Source organism: Panthera onca, chromosome C1 (assembly GCF_046562875.1).
Source record: "Panthera onca isolate mPanOnc1 chromosome C1, mPanOnc1 haplotype 2, whole genome shotgun sequence".
Classification (NCBI taxonomy): Eukaryota; Metazoa; Chordata; class Mammalia; order Carnivora; family Felidae; genus Panthera; species Panthera onca.
In genome coordinates this window covers 58,698,132-58,720,920 of record NC_138346.1, presented here as the reverse complement: position 1 = coordinate 58,720,920, position 22,789 = coordinate 58,698,132, and the positions used below count along the sequence as shown (strand labels likewise).

Below are 22,789 nucleotides of genomic sequence, written 5' to 3'. Positions count from 1 at the left end.
AGTCTGACCACGAACTGTGCACAAAACTGGCCAAAATACATGCACCTGGCTGCAAAGGACTGCTCATACCACAGCCTAGAAGCAAGTGATGCAGGGAGTGAGGGGCTAGGGACCACAGCAGAGGACATGATGGGCTCCTTCGTGCTCTGTCGTCCTGTTCCACATCATGCACCTGCCCACAGGGAGGCAGCTGAGACCTTATGCTCTTGATGCTTCCAAAAAACTCAGACTGGTTATGTGTGAGGTCATTTTCGAGTTTCCTTTTCCTATTTGTCAAATGAATGTTTACAGTCAACATGAAAGTATCCATGGGATTGTAAGAGTGTGGCTTGTGAACTCACGCCCCGCCAAGGCAAATACATCCATGCTGTCTTGTTTTAGCTTTCTGCTGACAGCTAGTGCTGAGGCCCATAGGAATAAGATACTCAGAAAAAGGACACAATCCAAGTTTGACTAGGCCCAACAGACCCATTAAGTTCCTTGATGGTTCCTCGAGAACGGGCACTGATCTTGTTCCCAGGCCTAGCACAGTGCCCATCCCCGGAGCAGGCAGGAGATGGGATGGGATGAGGAGTTGCAGACGCAGGGCTGGGCTGCACTTGGAGAGAGCGTGCAAGTAAAAATCAGATCTCTAAAAATTAGAGAAGCTGATGGATCCCTGACAATGCTGTCGTCTTAGCCTTCTCCTGCATTCCAACACAGGGCATGCCAATCGAGGGCCAGAACTGCTCAGTGGTTCAGCGGGATTGTGAAGTGTGATAACTAAGATTACTGTTACTTCAGCTCATGACAGGAAACGCCATCTACTTAACACACACAAATGGGAATGCCACACAGGTGTAGGTAAATCAAGTTATAAAGATGTTGAAAGAGTTTTACAAGAAGTTAGTCCAATGGGTGAAACACACAGTTGGGAGAAGAGTTTTGGGTGTCCTGCTTTTCCAATGTGCATTAAAAAATAAAAGCTTTTTGCTTTTTAAATCAAATTAATTTATTTTGAGAGAGACCGAGAAAGTGAGCAGGGGAGGGGTGGAGAGAGAGGGGGAGAGAGAATCCCAAGCCGACTCTGTGCTGTCAGCACGGAGCCTGATGTGGGGCTCAAACCCATGAACTGTGAGATCACGACCTGAGCCAAAACCAAGAGTCAGAAGCTTAACCCACTGAGCCAGCCAGGTGCCCCCACCCCCCCTTTTTTTTAAATTTTAGAATGTGAGCAGGGGAGAGGGACAGATGGGTAGAGAGAGAACCTCAAGCAGGCTCCACACTTAGCACAGAGCCCGACGCGGGGCTCGATCAGACCACCCTGGGATCATGACCTGAGCTGAAATTAAGAGTGAGATGTTCAACCAACTGAGCCACCCAGGCACCCTCTTTCTGTGCTTTAAATAGAGTTACCAATAATACCTCATCAGCTGTGGGGCTGTAAACTCTAAAATATTTTGTTGAAAACGAACAGTGTTGGGACCCTGAACCTAATTTATTCAGAGGTGTTCTATTTGAGCTCACCGAGTAACCAGAAACATTTTGATAAACATCCGTTCTTCCACTTAGAAACATTTTAAATATCAGTTCCGTGAAGAATGACTTCCTCTGGCCAGCTGGTATAACTAACTGGCATTAAAAACTAACAGAAAATGTAGAGAAGGGAAATTGATTTCTCAATAATTTCTTTAAAACTATATATAGAAAATTGAGAAGAAATGGATCTTACAGGGCAGAGTACGGAGCTGCCAAATCTGTGGGTGATCAGAGAGGTTTATTGGTTCCTCCTTCACTCCAGGGGTGGAAATAAATAGTAACTTTGCATCATAAAAGGTCATGATGTAAGAAATCTCCCATTAGTCACAGAGAGATGTGTATAACAGATTCTGGTAATCATGGAGTCTGAGCTCCTCCTAAACCAGTGAGGAAATGTCTCTTTATTTCAAGGAGTGTCACCCAGCAGTCCAGGAATGCTCACAGATGATGTAGCTGCCGTTTGAATCTGCGTGTCCCGAGGGGATGAACCATACATTCGCGTCCTCAGAAACCTACTAACTGTGCTTGTTCACAGAGCTGGTAAGTGATGATCTTGTCTGAAGACTCGGTGGATGATCTAAACACCTGCTTAGTATTTGCTCTGATCGGGCGTTGCTTGTGCTCCCGGTAGACCTCGGATTCTAACACGTGCCTGTCAGTTACCCTGGCGCGTGCCCGTCCCCTGCACACACACACTGAAGGTCTGCCCTTCAGCCGCATGGAGAATATGCTGCTTTTGGTCTAAAATTGAAATGGGATTGATTCATCGGGTGCCTTAGAACCTCACAGTGCTATTCACACTTAACCCTGAACGCCCACGCAGTCATGTTGGGAGAAGGCTGCAGGGTGACCGCGGCACCTCAGAGCTCACTTCTACACTTACAAAGGGTGGAGGTGAGTTACATAGCATAATATATATAGATCCTTCTGTGGCCTTCCAACACTCGTTTGAGACCTCTTGAAGGCATGCACAGTGTTAAGTATTTCTGCTACCTGGCTCTCCCTGGGTAACCCGGCGGAATATCTTGTTTTAATCAGAATAAACAAATTTTCTCACAGAAAGAAAACAAAGCGCTTACTTGAAAGTCAACCATATCTGTTCCTTTGAGGAAAAGCACAGGGTGACTATATATCCCGATAGAGCATATTTCTTTACAGCTGAATGGCTCCTTATTTAAGAGGGCTTTGTCCAAAGTGAACATGAGCCACGGACACCTAGCCGTTCAGTAGCCTTACCCAATCCAGGGACAGATTTTCGTGATCAGATTTCTCTGACAAATGTACTTCGTGAGTCAAGGGCACCAACTTAAGTGTATAGTGCCTTTTAGGGGCCTCCATTTTAAGAAAGCTTCTATGTTACACAAATCTCTGTACTATCGTATGTATCTGATGTTCAGTGTGATATTTTCCCTGTGGTTGAGAAGGCAGCTGTGAGGGGCTAACTCTATTTAAAAAAAATTTTTTTTAATGTTTGTTGATTTCTGAAACAGAGCACGAGTGGGGGAGGGGCAGAGAGAGAGGGAGACCCAGAATCCGAAGCAGGCTCCAGGCTCCAGGCTGTCAGCACAGAGCCCGACGTGGGGCTCGAACTCACAGACCATGGGATCATGAGCTGAGCCGAAGTCGGTCGCTCAACCGATGGAGCCACCCAGGCGCCCCCGTGAGGGACTAACTCTTGAACAACCACACTTTTCTGAACATATACGTTAAAGCAAACTACCAACTTCCTACTATAGTCCAGGGGCACAAATATGGAAAAACTCCTGTCAGTTACCATTTTCTTTGAGATAGTCTTAAAAGTATCAAGGATTGAAGTGGCAAAACCAAAAATGTATCTTACATTTTTTACTACTTTTTATTATAATTTTTAAATCTATTTTGAGAGAGAGAGAGAGAGAGGAAAGAGGGGCAGAGAGAGAGGGCCCAAGCAGGATCTGCGCGGCCACTGCAGAGCCTATGTGGGGCTTGAACTCACGAACTGTGAGATCATGACCTGAGCTGAAATTAAGAGTCAGATGCTCAACCAATTGAGCCTGCCTTTTTTTTTTTTTTTTTTGCCTAAAAAATGGCACTCCCCCCTCAACTCCCACCTTTTTTTTTTTTTTCTACACATTTTAAAGCAGGACAGAACAGACAAGGAAACAGCCTGGAGGGAGGGTCATTAGTTCAAAGGCAGGCGGGTGGCTAGGCACAGTATCAGACCCCATCCAGGTTTCCTGGCATCTAGATGTACACAGACCACCCTTCGCCAGGCGTCTGGTTGCTGACTCCTCTCAGGAAGCCTGGTCAGCTCAACTGCGTGCTAACGGCATTTCTGACAAACCAAACGTTTAGGAAGTCACTCTTTTCAGTCTTCTTTCCTGCTTCTGATGGCTCTGGAAGGAACGGCTGCCTGCCCTCCCCCCGTCCCCACAAACAGGTGAGAAAACATTCTAGCTTTCTGGCGAAGTATGCGAGAAGAAAAAATCCAATGAATGGGTATTTTAATTCTAAGCAGTTTTTAAGTTTATTTTTATTTATTTTGAGAGAGAGATAGAGAGCAAGTGGGGGAGGGACACAGAGAGGGGAGGAGACAGAATCCCAAGCAGGCTCTGCGCTGTCAGTGCAAAGCCTGACCCGGGGCTGGAACTTACGAACCGTGAGATCATGACCTGAGCTGAAGTTAAGAGTCGGACAGTTAATCGACTGAGTCACCAAGGCACTCCCTAATTCTAAGCAGTTTTAAGTTATTATTTTAGGAACTCAACACAAAACCTTACTCAGTATTAAATAAATGGCCAAATACATTTTCCCAAATATTCTCAACCATGGGGAAAAAGCAAGCTATCACTAGTTTTTTATTTCTAAAAGCCAAACTTAATACATTAATAAATGCATGCCAGGTAACACAAAATTGCAACTGAAACCCAATAATAACAGAAAATGCTCTGCATTGTACTTTTTTTTTTTTTTTATTGGTGGATAATTTACTAAAGTAACAAATCTGAAAACACATTTTGCTTTTGCTGGAAAGAAAGGACTATGTCAGAGAAGAACAGAGAGAAACCACAAATAAAGCATCGGAGGAAAGGAGGCTTATGTTATAGTCTATGGCAATGTAGCAGTCAGAGGTGCTGTTTCATCCATTTGTGTGCGTGTTTATAGAAGCGTCAGTAAACCAATGACATAGAACCCAAAAGCGAAGTCACGACAGATTTACTCTGCGAAACATGCTGAATTACAACCACAGACTACCCGGGACGAAGAGGCGGGTGCAGGCTTGTTGTCTCCTTTGTATGGGGTTCCCTTGCCAAAGAGGGGGCTAATCATGCAATAGCTTGAGTTTCTCTTAACATGATAAACACCCGGGATTACTAGAACTGGAGAGCGTGTGTTCACTGTTTTACAAGGACAGCTGAGCAGTGCTACTAAAGCAACGGAAAGTTCCTTCATTTTAAGCTGGCTATCTGCCGTAACGTCTAACCGAGAAATAAGTCAGCTATAAGAGCCAATTAAATTACTATAAAACATTCCTTCATCTGTAAAACATTTCTTCCCCCCCCCCCCCCCCCCCCCCGCAAACTAAAATTTAAAATAAAATGTCTTCGTTTTTGATAAGCAGCTCCACCACCAGTCTCTGGTATCGTATATCGTTCAACGCGGCCATCGCGTCTAGTTCTGGAGATCTCATAAGGGTCGGGCCGAAAACAATGCCGAGGTTCTCTGCATTCATAAGATTCTCCTTTTCGTGGAGGGTCACTCTGAAAAATACAAGCAAAGGCGCGTGCCTTCATGTAAGCCACGGCGTTCTGCGCTGTGCTCGAGCGCTACGACAAAACCCAGGTCCACTTATCAACTCGTCCGCTAGCTCCTCTCTCTGTACTCCTCAACCTCCAAGCACGGACTTTCCTCAAAGCCGATTATATTAATAAGTTAAACTTCCGGTGATGACCGAAGCTCAAGTCTGAGTTCGTGTGTCAGGCTGTGTGGGGTCAGTTCTATCTGCGGATTCTATTGCAACGGCCGGCTGCAAGGGCTGTGTTGGCGAGTAGTGGAGAAGGGGCTGGGTTGTCTTGATTATATCAGCCCTCCTTCCACACTGGCTGCCTAGACTGCTGAATTTGTGTAAGTTGAACAGTTTATTGAGTATCTGGGGAGAGTGGTGGCCACGGTATGAAGAGATGGCCGAGGGCATAGTATAAAGATTATCTGGTCGGCGAGAATTAGCATTCGCCTTCTCTTTACTGCTACAGCAAAGGCACAGACTATAATTTGGGAGCTATTCCTTTGCCTTAGCGTGAAGGCCTTAATTGCATCCATATATGAAGCAAACTTGAATTTGCAAGTGAAGTTGTAAGCATATTAAAAGTTTTAGCTCATGGTGCTTTCAAAGAGGGAAAACATGTAAATGTTAAAAGCACCATCAGTTACATATTCATTTCTGAGTAACTCATGCTGAGAGGCATACAAAATAGACGTCAAGTTCTGTCTTTTTTGTTTCTAATTAGTTTTATATTTTGAAACTCCAAAACCACTAAAACTTGGTCATATAATTTAAAACCGTTTGCTTCAACTGATAGAGATGGAGAGCGACAGAGCAGGGAAATGAAGTTCTATCACCATCAATGTATTTACAACATTAAACCAGACGTAACCAAAATATTTTATTTTCTATTCCTCCCTTTACCCCTTATTGTACTCCATCATTTTTTTTATAGCAGTTTTCAGGGTTGGAGACCTCGATGCAATAGTCTAAAATCCTGTCACCAAGAGCGAAGTGCCTATTTTAGAGCAAGAAGGAAAGTGAGCCTTCTGGCGAGTTGCTTTGCTCTTTATTATGCTAATGCTAATGTCCTTACAGCTACAACCTTTTCTCTTTCCACACAAAAATCGCTGCATGTCCTTGGCAGAACACTAGTAGTTCTAACCTATTTGCAAACCTACACGGGAACTGCAAATCCGTTTATGTCAGAATCGAGTCTGCATTCAGCGCTGTAGCGCAGAACATTTTTAGCATTCCTTCCCAACCTGTGCATTTCTTTATTCATGCAACAATTTGTCCTTTCTTTCACCTTTGGTTTCACTTGATTCTTAACATTTGGATACAGTGCAAGTAGAAGCTTCAAAGTCTGTAACTTGCCTCTTTAGATGCGCCATGAGGTACCGCAGGGTTTCGCAGTGAGCAGGCGGCAGGAGCTTCAGTGCCTCGTGAAGGGTTTCTAATTGCTCATCGGGATCCATAATTTCTAAAATAGCAAGTTGAATACCAAGGAGAAGAACTTTAACGGACAACTGGTATAAATGGTTCACTGAATTCTATTCTTGTGGTGATCTTCTAAAACTGGTAAGAAAAGCTTTCTCACAGATCCTTGCCCACAGCTTTGGAAAATATTTTTAAGGTTCAAGTCTTGGATTTCCAAAAGGCTTAGTACCATTGTGGCAACACCATTTACTGGGACTTTTGGGGGCAGCACCCACTCGATTGTCTTAAGAGTCTGGTAACCGTGGAATTTGGACACTGGATAGATAGGATGTGACTATAAGGAACTCAGACACAGCAACAGATTAAAAACTCAGACATTTTGGGGCGCCCAGGTGGCTCAGTCGGTGGAGCGTCTGACTCTGGCTCAGGGCGTGATCTTGCGGTTCGTGAGTTTGAGCCCCGCGCCGGGCTCTGCGCTGACAGCTCGGAGCCTGGAGCCTGCTTTGGATTCTGTGTCTCCCTCTCTCTCTGCCCCTCCCCTGCTTGTGCGCTGTCTCCGTCTCTCAAAAATGAATAAATGTTTAAAAAAAAAAGAACTTAGACATTCAAATGAAGTCATCTTACAGCATTACAGACATTTTAAGGGATGCTAATTTACTCAAAATATTTTGAAAAACCCTGTTCAGCAACAGTACATAAGCCATGCCACCCCATTGCCCCTTGCAGCCTTTGCCAAAGTCTTAATTGATATTGTTTTCTTTTTAAATGAGGAATGTATCATCCAGTATTTATTTCCTTGGTTTTAATTTACTTTTCTATAAAAAAGTCAAATCTACCCTCAGAGCACAAAAATATTCTACTTCGGACATTCAGGAGAATGAAATGCAGAATCTGAAGGCAATTCCAAATGTTTGGAGTGACAACAGGGTCCCTGAAGTAAATGTGGCTCTTCCAAAGGTGTAAACTTTAAAGGGAACAATCTTCATTTGGGCATTTTAGTTCCGCTGTGTTGGCCAAAAACCCAGCACACTCCTTTTGAGGTCGCAGATGGCGTGGAGTTCATCATTTCCATAATCAGAAACAACAGACATGTTTGTAATTCTGAGCTCTCAAAAAGAGCACCCTAGCACATTCCTGCTTCTCAAATGTCAGGAAGACAGGGTGCCCTTAAATGCTGGGTTGCAGGGCAACCGGAAGGGGACCCCAAACTGTTGCGTCTTAATCAGGATAGCAGCCTTGAAATTCTGGAAGGCCGCATCTGACCACCAGTATCATTCAAGACACAAAACCGGGATTTCTAGTTTTCTAACTCAAAAGACAAATCCAACTCGATGGCAATGCACTGGAGTCAGGTTAAAACTTGTATGGGGCACCTGGGCGGTGCACTTGGTTGAGTGTCCAACTTTGGCTCAGGTCATGATCTCACGGTTCGTGGGTTTGAGCCCTGCGGTGGGCTCCACACTCCTGGTGTGGAGCCTGCTTGGGATTGTCCCTCTCTGCCCCTCACCTACTCACACGCATGCGCGCGCGCTCTCTCTCTCTCTCTCTCTCTCTCTCTCTCTCTCAAAAGTAAATAAACATTAAAAAGAGTGATATAAAATGAATGTGAAAAGTTCCTAGCACTGGTAGCACAGATCGATAAGCTTCAGAACATGAAGAGTGACTGAAGCTTTTTAACTCAAAGAAACTTCGGCCATTTTAGAATTTCTGCCCCAAGCTTATCCAGGGTTCCTGATTCTTTTCTCAGTAATAAACAATGTATTATTTGCCATGATAATTGACGCACGGTCTTTGAAACTTTGGATCTTTATTTTTGGGACAGAGAGAGACAGAGCATGAACAGGGGAGGGGCAGAGAGAGAGGGAGACACAGAATCGGAAACAGGCTCCAGGCTCCGAGCCATCAGCCCAGAGCCTGACGCGGGGCTCGAACTCACGGACCGCGAGATCGTGACCTGGCTGAAGTCGGACGCTTAACCGACTGCGCCATCCAGGCGCCCCAGAAACTTTGGATCTTTAAAGAGTGTCAACTGATAACAGCAATACTGTATCAGATACTGAAATTCAATCATTTAATTTCTAGACTTAAAATTCCATTTACTATCAAACTATTAGTATTTACTTACAGTTTTTTTTTTTTTTCTTTTTATCATAGGACTAATTAATGTGAAACTATACTGTTCTGGAAGTTGAAAAAAGACTAACATAGTTTCCTTTTAGTTTTCATAGTTAGTCCTTGTAGGGAGAATCTTGAGATGGCATGAAATTAAGGACTGTGTTGGTGGGCTAGCAACAAACAAGACTCCCCATTCGTGGAGAGCTTACTTTCTCTCTCGGGGCGTGGCTGACAGTAAACAAGGAACATGTATCTTCTGGTTTATACGAGATTAGAACAAAGCCAGTGCTGTGGGGAAAAAAAAACCGAGTCAGGAGCACTGCAGGTGCTGGGGGATGTGATTTTAAATGGGGTGGTCATGACAGACCTCATGAGAAAGATGGTCTTGAGGGAAGACTCTCAGGGCGTGGGGGAATGACCACACGGAGACCTAGGGGAAGGGGTGCCAGGCAGAGATGCAGCCGTGCAAGGGTCCCCAGGGGCCAGAATGCTTGCGATGTCTGAGTAAAGCGAGAAGCCAACTGTGGCTGTAGTGGAGTGAGCCAGAGGGGGATGGAAGGGAGTGAGGGCAGAGAGGTAACGGGGCACTGCATTGTGTCAGGGGCTGCAGGCTATTCCAGGGACTCGGCATTTACTGGCAGAAACGTGAAGGTTCTGAATGAGGCAGAGACGTGACCTGACAGGGCTCACAGTAGCTCTCCTCTGTCTGCCATGTGGGAAACAGACGATGGAAAGGCAAGAGTAAAAACAGACCATTCTGGTAACTATTACAAAAACCCAGGTGACGAATGACTCTAGCTTAGACTAGTGGTGGCAGTGAAGGTAACGAGAAGTTGCTGGAATCTGGGTCTATTTTAACGGTAGAGTCCATAGGATTTCCTGATGAGGGAGGTGTGAAAAGGAAAAGAATCAAGAATGAGCTAAGCTTTGGGCTTAGGCAACTGGGAAGATGGAGCCTCCATTAAGATTATGGATGGGAGGGGTTTTGTGGGAAAGGTCAAGGGCTCTACCTGAGGTGTCTCTCAGATATCTAAATGATCATCCTGACTGTGGATTAATCTGGTGCTCAGGGAGAGGTCCACACTGGAGATATAAATCTGGGGACATATGACAAACTGCATTTGAATATACTGACATCAAATCAACACAGGCTCTTCCCTGGAGTTCGTTTCTTTTTTTTTCTACTTAAAGGAGTATTACTCATAATTTTTTCAGAGAACACAAATCTTCTGCCCTACGAAGACCACAGCATAATTTAAGAGAAAGACAGACAAAATGGAACGTATTTAGAGACGAACAGCATCAGCTGTTTCAAATATGTGAAAGGCTTGCTTGTGGAAGAGGGTCACATCAGGACCATCGGCAGCGGGAGTCGAGGGCAGGCTGATTTCTGTTGTGCACAAGGAGGCCTTTACGACGGTTCTATCTGTCCACTGGCGGCTGCCTACCGAGAGAGGCAGTGATCTTGCAGTTACTGGGTATTTCAAAAAAAGAGTGTGTCGTAGAAGGAAATCTAGTTAACGTGACCCTTTAGAATATCTAAAAAGTCTAAGATTCTATGGTTCTCAATATAAAATTATGTTTACTCATTTAATAAGAATTTATTGAGCACCTGTGATGTAAATGAAAGGACTGTCACAGGTGCTACAGGAAAATAAAGCGACAGAACTGTCCCTTGTAATGGGGTTAATCTAATGGGGCAGACAAGACATGAATACAGCCTTCCATCATGATGGAAAGAGTCTGTGCCAAAGGGCCAGGCGAAGTGTGACGGGAACACAGAAGAGAAAGTTGGCCTGGGGGCTGAGCGGAACCGAGAAGAGAAGAAATGGCCTCTGAGGAGCGTTTGGAAATGTGGACGTTGTGAGGGCACGAATAAGCATCTGAACCTGTCTCGACATTTAGTTAAAAGCTCTTTTTTTTTTTTTTTTAATTTTTTTTTTGACGTTTATTTATTTTTGAGACAGAGAGAGACAGAGCATGAAGGGGGGAGGGGCAGAGAGAGAAGGAGACACAGAATCGGAAGCAGGCTCCAGGCTCTGAGCCATCAGCCCAGAGCCCGACGCGGGGCTCGAACTCATGGACTGTGAGATCGTGACCTGAGCTGAAGTCGGACGCTTAACCGACTGCGCCACCCAGGCGCCCCTAAAAGCTCTTTTAAGGTACGTACTGCCAGTTCCTCGTAGAGACATTCAAGTACAAGAAGAAGAAGACTCAGCCAAGCGTAAGGGGTGAATCAGAGGCAGAGCGGAGGGGAACACTCGGCGAGTTCTCATCCCAGACCTCCCTTCAGGACACTTGAAGTTGCTTGGGACAAAGAGCCCTGGGTTTTATGGCCGAGTTCATCTGACTCACTCAAGACTACATGCTGACTGAGTCATCTTTTCTGAGATCTTCTGGGAACAGAGCTCAGAGAGTTCTCGGCCAGAGAAAGATTTCCACACCGAGTCCAACCAGGAGTTGGGTCCTGGCAGTGCTGTTTCCCTCGGGGTCAGGAAGTGTCCATGCATATGCTGGGTTACCGTGCAGCCTGGGAGAGGCACCTTCTACATACACCTTGTACTGTCTGTAGGGCAGCGATCCCTTCACTGGTGGGAAGAGGCAGGGAGGAAAAAGCACTAGGCGGTCCCAGACTTCCAGGTAGTTTAAGGGGGAGTTTCCAGGATATTATGAAGATCTTTAAGCCCTTAAATGAGAGGCCCCAGCCTCTACCACCATTGTGTCCTTTGTTCATTCCCTGTAGCCACGCACCTCCAGCTTCCCGGGTGCAGGTTGTGTGAGGGAGGCTGCAAGAGTGGAGCTCAGACAGCTTTTGCAGGAGAAAGCTTTAATATGCACTCTGAGTTTGTGTTGGCAAGAGATGCTAATAAGTGCCGGGGAATCCTGAGACCTAAAGAACAGGCCCCAGGTTTTCTAAGGGACCCAGTGATAAAAAGGCTCAAGAGCAGGTGCACCGGGAAGGGTCAGCTAACACCGTGCATCATTTGGGAGGGGTTCCTGCCCTCCTGCCTTCCCTCTCTGGGCAGGTCTTCTGTTCCTGTTCCACCAGTGGAGGCAGGCAGTGGGCTGCATGCAGAGAGCAAGGGCTGTGGCGTCAGACAGATGTAGCTTTGAATGCCAGTGCCACCTCCACTAGTGACGAGACCTTGGACAATTCACTTATACCCTATAACATCTCCTTTCTGTTTTTGTTTTTTTTTTTTTTTTTTGAAGTTTATCTATTTTGAGAGAGAGCAAGAGAGACCGCACATGTGAGTGGGGGATGGGCAGAGAAGAGAGAATCCCAAGCAGGCTCTATGCTATCGGCGACAAGCCCTATACAGGGCTTGAACTCGTGAACAGGGAGATCGTGACCTGAGCCACAATCAAGGGCCGGATGCTTAACCGACGGAGCCACCCAGGTGCCCCACGACATCTCCTTTCTAAAATGACATCGTGGTGGGGCACCTGGCTGGCTCTGTGAAGAGCATGCGACTCTTGATCTTAGGGTCACGAATGAATTGGAACCCCACTGGGTGTAGAGATAAAAATTAAAATAAAATATCGTGGCTATAAAGTGTGCAATGTGATTCCTGGCACCCAGTATATGTTCTATAAATCTTAGTTTCTCTCATCTCCCTTATCTACCTATAAAGATAAGAGAATGGCTGTATCCCTGTGTCTAAAGAATGGAACAGACTCTACTGCTGGAAGAGACATGGACAAGGGCACAATATTCCATAAACAATCAGATCAACAGGAAACACGCACAATAAACATTTATATCGTGTATGAGTATTATGCCACGGTTTTGGTGTCATGGAAGTCACGCATCAAAATAGGTGACACTGTAAGAAGGAATTTCTACCTTGATTTAGGAAAGTTTCTATCTTGCGCTTTGAAGAGCTCTCTAAAGTAGAACAGGGAGTTTGCTGATGTCCGACAGGGGCTGTTTCAGACACAAACCTCAGAATGCTAACAAATGTTTTGGAAGAATAATAGAGGCAACTGACATGGGTGTGGGGAAAGAAGGTGAAATAATTTGGGAGTCTGGAGGGCAAAAGGCCTCGAAACCCAGTAAGGAAGGCTTGGATGTTTCTTCTAAGTAGATAAAGCGGCTGTGTAGAGTTCAGAATGCGGGTCTGAATTACCGCTTTGTCCTCTGCTATTGGGGTGCCTTGGGCTTGGGCACAGAAACCAAGTTTTAATTTTACTCCAAAGCGACACGGGGACAGGAAGTCTGTCCGCTTGAGCCCCCACTGTCCTGAGGATCAGAGCAAACTGGGGACCGAGCAGCCCTCGGTGATGCAAGTGTGTGTCAAGTGCTTTTGACAGGAGTGGCAATCAGACTTCTCTCTCTCGGGAGGAAGCGTCTGCCCCACGAAACAAGAACCCATAAGCTCCCTCAGACGGTTTTCGTGATCAGCACTGAATACATCCCCAAATGAGAAGAGCTAAATTCCCACGGAGAGGATCTAGTCTTTCAGGCTCCTAACATGGAAATTTGTAAAAATCAGTGTAACTCTCATGGCTGTTCCCTGCAAGAAATCAGGTCTCCATGGAGCCAACCACAAAAATTCTCAACAAAAGCACTGAAGGGGAAAGTAAAAATTAGAACAAAGCAAGTCTGTACTTCACGAAATTTCAAAGTCAAAAAGTAAATCAGCGTTCTAAGAAAGTGATGTTATTATTTAAAGATCAAGACAACATATGGTTTTTAAGAGAGAAGAAAAAGGACAGAAATAGCCTATCTTTTCTTAAAAAATGGCAATGCCAACACTTAAAATCTGTTAAAAATTCCTTTCTTTAAAAAAAGGAAGTGTGAATTACAGGTATGATTTTTGCACCAAAATTTGGCAAATGAGCCTTTGCTTTTTCTCATTTGCATCTCAACTAGAACTTAAAAAATCACTTCTTGATCTAAAACAGTGCTCCTTAAAGTATGATCTACGGACCGGTGCCAGTTTACAAACTGTTTGTTAATGGTCTGTCACAGGATATGTATAGAAATTGAAAGTAAGAATTTGGAAACTTTTATGAGATCTGACAGAGTAACTTTTATGCTGAGCTGAATCTAATAACAAAATAGTTTGGTCCTGTTCTTCAATTTTATTTTCCTAGTTACTCATTTTTATTCTGCAGAAGCATTGGTGCATATCTAAGGGGCACTGGCATAAGCCTTACTTTGGTAAATGAGGGTTAGCACATTACAAAGAAGCTTCTGATGGCAGAAGTCATAAATAACCTACACTGGAGAGGAGTTCGAAATTTCTGTGAGTATATTAACCGAGGGGAGAGGAGAGGGGGAAATACGTAATATGCATTCAAGAAACTCAGCAGGAAAAGCAGGAGAAGTGATTACCATGAGGAGGGAGTCTGTCAGGTTATTGGAATGCGTGCCTTCATACTTACTCGCGGACTCTATAAACTTAGGGTAGGCGTCGTATGTGATGAGCGGAATTGGTAGATCCCTGAAGTACAGTTTCAGCGCACCAGTGATAATGTTGATATCTTCATACATGTTCACAGAAATATCCGCTTTCTCGCCGTCTTTGAAGGATGTTAAGAAGAAAAATACGAGTAACTATCTGGACGCACAGCACTGTTTTAGTAACACATTTTGTGTTACGGTCTTTCGAGATCATCAATGCGTCGGTTTTTTTAATATCAAATTCAGTGTGCCGATATATACAAGTGATCAATTTTCTGTGAAAAGCCAAATCTGTTTTTCTGAATTTTCTTTTCTGAAGTTACTTAGCTTTCCAGGTCTAATTTGAAGGGGGGGGGAGTAGGAGAGGGCTGAGATCAACAGCAGTATTCGTAAATTCCACGAGTACTTGAGAGCTCCTAGGGGAGTAATGTGGGATTGCTTTCTCTTTCTTTTTAAAATAAACCTAGAGAATGTGAAAAATAACAACAGAGGCACTCCTAATGTACAAAAGGCCACCTTTGACTCACCCCAGGCTCCTGACACATGACGTCTGGATGTTGTCTGAGCCCTACGTGTAGGCACACAGTGAGAAGTATGAGAGTAAAACGAAACAAAACTTGAGAGTCTTGAAATAACAAGAGAAGAAGTTATAACACAGAGGAGTATTTTAGGGTTGCTGGGCCTTAAGACTTCTTTTACTCTCCTGCATTTAGTAACTGGTTAAAATATCTGAACGTTCATCTACTGAAGATTTAATTAGTGCCGACTCTGAGCTACATCTTATGCTAGGCTTCTTTTATTCCATTTGGCTTATGAACGAGTGCTATCCATTAAAAAGCAGCCTCGCCCCTACACAGATATTAGAATGGCTAAAATGACAACTGATGACAAATGCTGGAGACGATGCAGGGGCCACAGGAACTCGACGTTGTTGCTGGTGGGAATGCAAATGGGACGGCCACCTGGGAGGAAAGGCAGTGTCTTTACATGTAATCCAGCCATCACACTCCTAGGTATTTATCCAGAGGAGACGGAAACTACTTGCGTCCACACAAATACGTGCACACAAATATTTAAGCCACTTTCATTCATGATTGCTAAAAACTTGTAAGTAATCAAGATGTCCTTCAATAGGTGAATAAACTGTGATATGCCCAGACAAAGGAATATTATTGAGCAACAACAAGAAATGAGCGATCAAGCCAGGAAAAGGCATGGGAGAACTTTCGATGCACATTGGTAAGTAAAGGAAATCAGCCAAAAAAGGCTACATATCTTATGATTCCAACTCTGACATTCTGGAAAAGGCAAAACTATGGAGTCTGTAAAAAGAACAGCGGTTGTCAGGGGTTCAGTGGGAGAAAGGGAGAACAGGTAAAGCACAGACGATTCTTAGGGTAGTGAAAGTGATACCTTATAGTGTGACACCATAAGGGTGGCTATATGACATTATGCATTTGCCAAAACCCACAGAACTGTACAACATGAAGACTGAACTTTAAACTACTGACTTTAGTTAATGTATCAGTGTTGGTTCATCAATTGTAACAAATGTACTATATTAATGCAAGATGTTAATAGGGGAAACTATGGGGGGGGAGAGGAACGAGAGGAGAGGTTATATGGGAAATATCTGTACTTTCTGTGAAATTTTGTTAACCTAGAACTAATGTTAACCTAAAACTGGAACCCTAAAACTACTTTAGCAAAGTGTATTTTTCTTTAAAGAAGCCTCTTTTAAATGTGAAATACCATGGCCTATCAGACATTCACACTCCAGTGTGAATTAGATCACCAGTATCTGTTTTTCAGACTTGTGTTGAAATCACATACAATGGCAGTGCAAATTGGGGTAGAGTGCATTCTGGGAGGAAAAAGCAATTAGATCGCTCCACTGGGGGATCTTGGGGAAGTGTACAGGTGCCTAAAGACCTGGGGAAAGGGAGAGGAGAACATGAAGGCAGAAGAATTATAAAGACAAGTTATCATCTCTATCAAAACTTTTACTCAGGAAAAAAGAAAGAATGCTGGTATTCTCTCCTGCCACATGGTTCCTATTTCCACTATCTATTTTTTTTTTTATGAAAATCCAAATTTCAGATGTCCTGTCTCATTATAGGGTACATGTCCAATTTTGGGTTTGGAAAATAAAGTCACCAATCTTATAGTTCAGCTACATGATGTGTTAAACTGAATTTGGAGGTTGATCTGAGAACCTTCTACCATTCAGCTAATTTTTTCTATAGTAAGATAGTGTATCCATTGTATATTAGTCCACTCTCCTTTCAGTTCCTGCTAAGTCCTAGCACTTTTCAGGGACTCGACAAGGACAGGCCTCAGGACCTCTGCACGGACTCATCTATTGCCAGGGTCTTTACATATCCTGTTTCTTTGCTATTCAACCATTATATGGCCAACTTCTGTACTTCTCTGGAAAGCCTCTTCTGATCTCCAGCATCCCCCAACCCCACAGACCAGGTTAAGTTCCATAGTTACTAATACTTTCCTTTATGGCATTTATTAAAATAAAATCAATAATGATTCTGTGGTGGGGGAATCTAAGTCATTATACTGGGTCTCCACTCCATCAAATATGGTGATGGAATGCATGGACGACAGGCAGTTAGGTGGGCCAACTCCAAACTGGGAAATCTGAGATCTGCAATCACTTAGATTCCCCCAACCACCCTGCCCTATTTTCTCCATGGTATCTGGTAAATTTAATTGCTCTGTATATATTTTGAGGAACATGGACCAGCCCTGGATGCTCAGATACTGGTAATATAGTTAAATTTTATGTTTCTTTCTCACCTTGAAGTGTAACAGTTTAATATAGTAATAAAGTAAAATTACACGCTTTTTATTTGGTATAATAACCGATGACTTAGACAAATAATGAACAGAATAACATAAGAAACTGTGCCTCCTTGGCAGAGAGCATTGTTGTCCTAAGTTAACGGACATGCTAAAGAACATACCTCTGTCAAAAGCCATCTTGACATCTTCAATTAAGTCACTGAATCCTGATACTCGATACAGACCTTCAGAATTAAGACCTGAAAAAACAGAGCAAGAGAGCTAATTAGTTTCTTTGGAAATTATGTCTTTCCTTCTTCAAGTTTTAACTTCTTCCCATACTTCAGGCCAGGCAAGTAATGTGTCAGAAAGAACGATTAAATGTACTTGTCTAGAAACCTCTTCGCATTTTCTCCTAAAATAAAACCATTTCACTCACAGACTTTAAACTGTGGCTTACTGTTGCCTGAATATCTGTAATCTGGCTCATCACTGTGCCTAATTAGATCAAATACGTTGAGTCTTCAGGGAAATCATTCATCACCTCAATTATACCATAAATTCTTTTACATAACAGAAGACTAAGATAAGCCATATTAATAGGCCTGTACCAGTCTTTCCCAAATGGGAAAGAATAATTAGGGTGCAGTTCTGTTTTTTGGTTTGGGATGGTCTTAATAGAGCATTTACACCTTTGCTTCTTGGACCTAAGAAAAATGTAAAAAGTGAAAAATGAATTGGTATCTACATGTCAACTTTTATAGACAAGAAGCATCATCATTCATAAAAAAATATTTAAGCATATTTCCTAGAACTCGCTCAATGTACCTTAAAATCACACTGGCGAATTATTTGTTAATTTAATTCATTTCAGACTTTCAGATCATTTGACGTCTGAAATCCTCTCCCTCTAAACTTACTGAAGAAGACAACTGGGTCATGCCATGAGGTACCCAGAAGGGCATCAGAACTTGGATTCATGGTGAATTATGAGTGCTGAAGCACACCGGCGACGCCTCACCTCTGGATTCAATTTCCCTGATGCACATGTCCACCACCATTGGCCGCTTGGTGACACGGGCTTTCACGAGAGTGGTAAGGTCACAACTGTATACCTTCTTGACATGTTTCAAGTCTGGCTTACAGTCGTTTGGGACCATCTTGGAACACTGCTTATGAACATTCAAACCACAGTCTAAATGAAGAATATAGAAAGGAAAAATTCATCAATGTTTTCAGACTTTTGAGCATTCTGGAGTGTTTAGTTTAGCAAAAGACACTCCCACCATCCAGCTTGAGTTAGGCTTTGAAGGGGGCTAGCTCCCAACAGTTTCTGAAGAGGGGAAAAACACTCTTCCCATCTTTTCTCTTGGAAAATTTTGGTTTTAAGTCAGAAGATGAGAATTCTAGCTCGTGCTTCATCATTTATTTGCTGTGTGATCCCAGGAGAGAACCAATTCAGACAAAGTGAAATTAGTAAGTGTTTAGATATCTACAAAATGCAGGCAACTAAAAGTTATCCGTTTCTTTAAACTTACACAAAATTATATTTGATGTGGGATACAGAATTCCATTTTAATATATTTGGTATGAAGAGAAATCAGACCTCCAAAAGTAAGAGCATCCCAGGGCCCTCTTAAAATTGTGCTACTCATATTCGTATCTGTTCATAACCCTGTAAATAATAAATTTAGTGGCTAGAAATAGCCACAGTTATTGTCTTAATATTAGCACCAGTTCACTGATGCCAAGCACTATTCCAAGTGCTTTACATTGTTTCCATCAAGCTCACAAAACTCTACGAAATAGGGATCGTCATTCTTCTCATTGTATAAACCTGATGAAACCAAGCACAGAGGTGTTATGCAATTTACCTACGGCCGTGCATTTGGCATGCAGCGGAGCTGAGATTTAAGCCTACGAAGGATTCAGGGTCCACGGGTTTAGCACCCATACCACGTTGCCTCTATTGAGGACACCACGTGTCCTCTGCTTTGTAATTTTACTGGGTTATCGAGTCGAAGATGCCAGAACTCAAACATCTTCTAGTGAATATTTTGAGACCTTTGATTGTCAACAAGAAGAGCGCAGCGGAATTTGAGAAGGGACAGAGGAATACAAATATCTTGCCAAATTAGAACGAAGAGGGGTAAATCACAGCTGAGTAATTAACTAAAAGAGATGCCATCTTTAAGTTTTTAAAAACATAACTCATTGGTGGTTTTCATAAGAACTTGATGCTGACCTCTTATAAATCTGATGCAATTATATCCAGGTCTTTATCCAATTGGTCTATATCCAATTTGAAAATCTTACAGTGACGTGACTGCTGCCTGCGGTCACCGGGCGAGCTTAGTTTTGCTTGCTCTCTTGACAGAGAGGGGAGCACCGCATTTACCTCGCAAAACTGTTAATGGGCCAATGCATTCAAGATGCTCTGCACGGTATAAACCATGAGACAAACGTTGGTGACTATCATCATCATAATGACTTGGTAAAGCCGCAACCTTGTTAGGTAATGGCAGGAACAATAAAAAGAGAGGTAAGGAACGTTAGCTGAAAAGTCATGCCCGGAATCGTTCTTTCGTTAACTATGCAGACACTGCCAAAGTGCAATGAGAACTCGAGGCTGGTGGTGACGCTGAGTCACTAAGGGAGTGCATCTCCACCTCCTATGTGCAACATCAGGCTAGGTGTAGAAGGAAACTAAGTTTCTGCACAACTGTGTGTAAGGGGGCAGAACTAGAGACGGCATGGCCAGTGCCAACAGGTGCGTGAACATGATCATCACTAGAGAATAACAGCTGCTTCTCTGAATACAGAAAGGCTTCCAGAGCAAAGAGTTTGATCTGTATTATCTGAGGAAATGACCGAACAACATTCTCCAATAGTTAGACAATGTCCAAGTGACTGCACGACCCCAAACCCCAATTCCTCTTTATATCTGTTAGCCCCAGATAAGATTTCTGACTCAATCATAAGGCAAATCAATGGCAAAATGGCCACTGAAAAGACCTTCTTTCCCCTGAACGCTGTAATGTTTTATATAACCTCTAAAACTTAGAATTAGATCTATGATCTACTAGCTATGTGATTTCAAGTGAGTTACCTTTCCTGTGTGTCAGTTATGTAAAACAGGAATAATATTTATTATTAGCTCTATTATCCATTATTAGGTTCACGTAAGGCTCTCATATTAGTATATGTACTTTCTGACACGGAGTAGATTAGAAGTGTTTACCAGGACTGTGTTGTCGTTGTCATTATTTAGAAGAATGGAAGTTTTTGAGAGGCCCTTTCTACATAGCGCCCCAGGGTTTGCTACACGGTATTGTTACGATCAGCTTAAGGTCAGAAGCAAAGTTGAATTCTGGGCCGGTTCTGTTTGTCACATGTGAATGCCAGGTCCTGAAAAGGACCTGGGTGACTGGAGTTATAGCTGCTTCCTCATCTATACTGTTCGGATACATTTCATTACATAAAAATGTCTCCAAAGAAGTACTGAATTTTTCTCTGCTTTTACCAAATTTGAGGAGTTTTCAGCCACTAATTTTTCCAGTATTTTTTCAGTCTCTCTTTACCCTCTTCTGGGACTTCAACAACACAAATGTTAAATCTTTTGCTACTTGGCTACAGGTCTCTGGGGTTCAGTTCACTTTTTAAAGTCTATTTTCTTTCTCTTGTTTGCGTTGCATAATTTCTATTGATCTGTCTTCAGGCTCACCAATTCCTTCCTCTATCTCTGGTATTGAGCCCATCTGGTGAGTTTACTGGTAATAAAGTTTTCAGTTCTAAAATTTCCATTTACAGTAGTTACTTTTTTATCTTTATTTTCTATTTCCTATTTATCACTTGTTTCAAGAGTGTTTATAATTGCTTGTTGGAGCATTATTATGATAGCTAATTTCCTTGTCTAATAATTCCAACATCTATGTCATCTCAATATTGGTACATCTGCTGTCTTTTCTCATCCGAGTTGCGATTTGCCTGGTTCTTGGTATTAAGTGTAATTCTGAACTGAATCCTGGATATTTCGAGTCTTCCAGGACTCTGGTTCCTTCCATTTTAGCTGATAGTTAACCTCTTTAGATTTAGAATGCATGTCCTGGCTCATTTTTGTAGGCCAGGGTTCAAATATCAAACTAGTTCACAAAGCCTCTGTGATGCGACTGCAATGCTATTCTGCCTACCCTACTTGTACGTCACCCTAATGGCAGGACTTTACCCCACATTCTGGGGAGGGAGAGGGCAACCTCCTAGTTACTGCGGGGTGGAGACGGAAGCCAGGGTGTGCCCAGAAACCTGGTTGAGAAGGAATGCCGTAGGCATGGGAGACAAGAGCTCTGATCATGGTCTCAGCTGCCTCATTACTGTAGGTCAGGATGAAGACAGGGCTCTACCCACAGGCTTGGGCTGACAGGGTGCTGATCTTACTACAGGGTGGGGATGAAAGTCCAGGTCCTACTCACAGGCTGAGCCAGGAGGGGTACCTTCTCTTCCTGCAGGGTGGTGCTGAAACATAGGCCTCCACTCACAGACTGCCAGTACCCCTGTTATTGTGAGGGCGGGGGTGAAAACAGGGTTCTGCCCATAGGCAACGGCTGCAGCAGCAGCACTGTGGCTTTTTCATGACGTTCACCTCGAGAAGGGCAGGAATGGCTAAAAGATGTCTGCCTTGGCTGGCCTACCCTTTTCCCAGGGCTTTGGCTAGGAAAAGCAGGCTTTACTTGGGATTATTTTGTGTCTGTGCTTGTTGGCATTTATGGGTTGTGAGCTTCTCTAGATACATGGGAGGTTAAAGAAAAACAAAGACCACCAGGAAACTTGCTGCTGGGTTCCTTGAGTTGGCCTGCCTGCTTTTCTCCACTTCCAGAGTCTTCTGATAGTTGAAGTGTATGTATTGTGTACAGGGTCTTTTGTAATTATTGCGAGGAATAAAACAAAACATATTTGTTCATCTTGTCCAGAAGCAAGTTCCGGAAGAACTCCTACATAGTATTTTAAATGTATAAAAGTCAGCAAAGCTTCATAATTTAATATTCATGTCAATGTGCCTCGTACTCTAAGTGTACAAAGAAGTGACAGATCCAGTTGGAAAGGGCTGTTGGTAACAACCTATCCCAGTGTTTTACTGGACAGACAAAGGCAACAAAGGTCCAAGAGGCTAAATGACTTGTTCAGATTACTCAGCCAGAAAGTGGTAGAACTGAGATGCAACCTTGGCTTCCCTATTCCCAGCCCGCGCTGCTCCCACTGACTGATGGGTGCCACTTTTCACCAGCAGTATATCATGCATTCTGAGAGACGGTTTCAGCACTGAAGATGAATTTGCTATTTTCAATCTCTTATTCAATAATGTTTATTTTATCCATTATTTGTCGTATATACTTTTTAAAAGACGTTGTATTTTACTGTTATATATGTATATATATGTACATATATGGCAAGGACTTTTTAAATATCAGTGTACTTTTATTTAAGTTTTTATTTAAATTCTAGTTACTTAACATACAAGGTGACATAGTTTCAGGTATACTGTATAGGGATTCAGAGCCTGGAGCCTGCTTCAGATTCTGTGTCTCCCTCTCTCTCTACCCCACCCCCATTCATGCTCTCTCTCTGTCTTAAAAATAAATAAAACATTAAAAAAAATTTTTTTGAAAGCAGAGATAAAACCTACCCACTATACTTTGTTTTTGTCATATTCTCTTCCTATGTATACACTCTACATGGAAAACCATTAGAAAGCAAAACAGTAAAATTCTGAT

The 22,789-nt window shown here is 43.1% G+C and overlaps 1 protein-coding gene across 4 annotated transcripts in view; it reads right to left on the bottom strand.

Moving 5' to 3' along the window:
• Window positions 1-5,067: 5,067 nt before the first annotated feature.
• The window catches only part of CHN1 (chimerin 1), a 203,131-nt gene continuing 185,409 nt past the window's right edge, over window positions 5,068-22,789 (bottom strand). For all 4 annotated transcript variants that reach the window (XM_060621788.3, XM_060621789.3, XM_078451147.2 and 1 more), the window contains 5 exons: window positions 18,043-18,216; window positions 17,204-17,281; window positions 14,207-14,344; window positions 6,638-6,743; window positions 5,068-5,258 (listed from right to left, as the gene is read on the bottom strand). In XM_060621788.3, coding sequence (XP_060477771.1) covers window positions 5,087-5,258; window positions 6,638-6,743; window positions 14,207-14,344; window positions 17,204-17,281; window positions 18,043-18,216 — 668 coding nt within the window. In that variant the 3' untranslated portion in view covers window positions 5,068-5,086. The remainder of the gene's footprint in view (window positions 5,259-6,637; window positions 6,744-14,206; window positions 14,345-17,203; window positions 17,282-18,042; window positions 18,217-22,789) is intronic.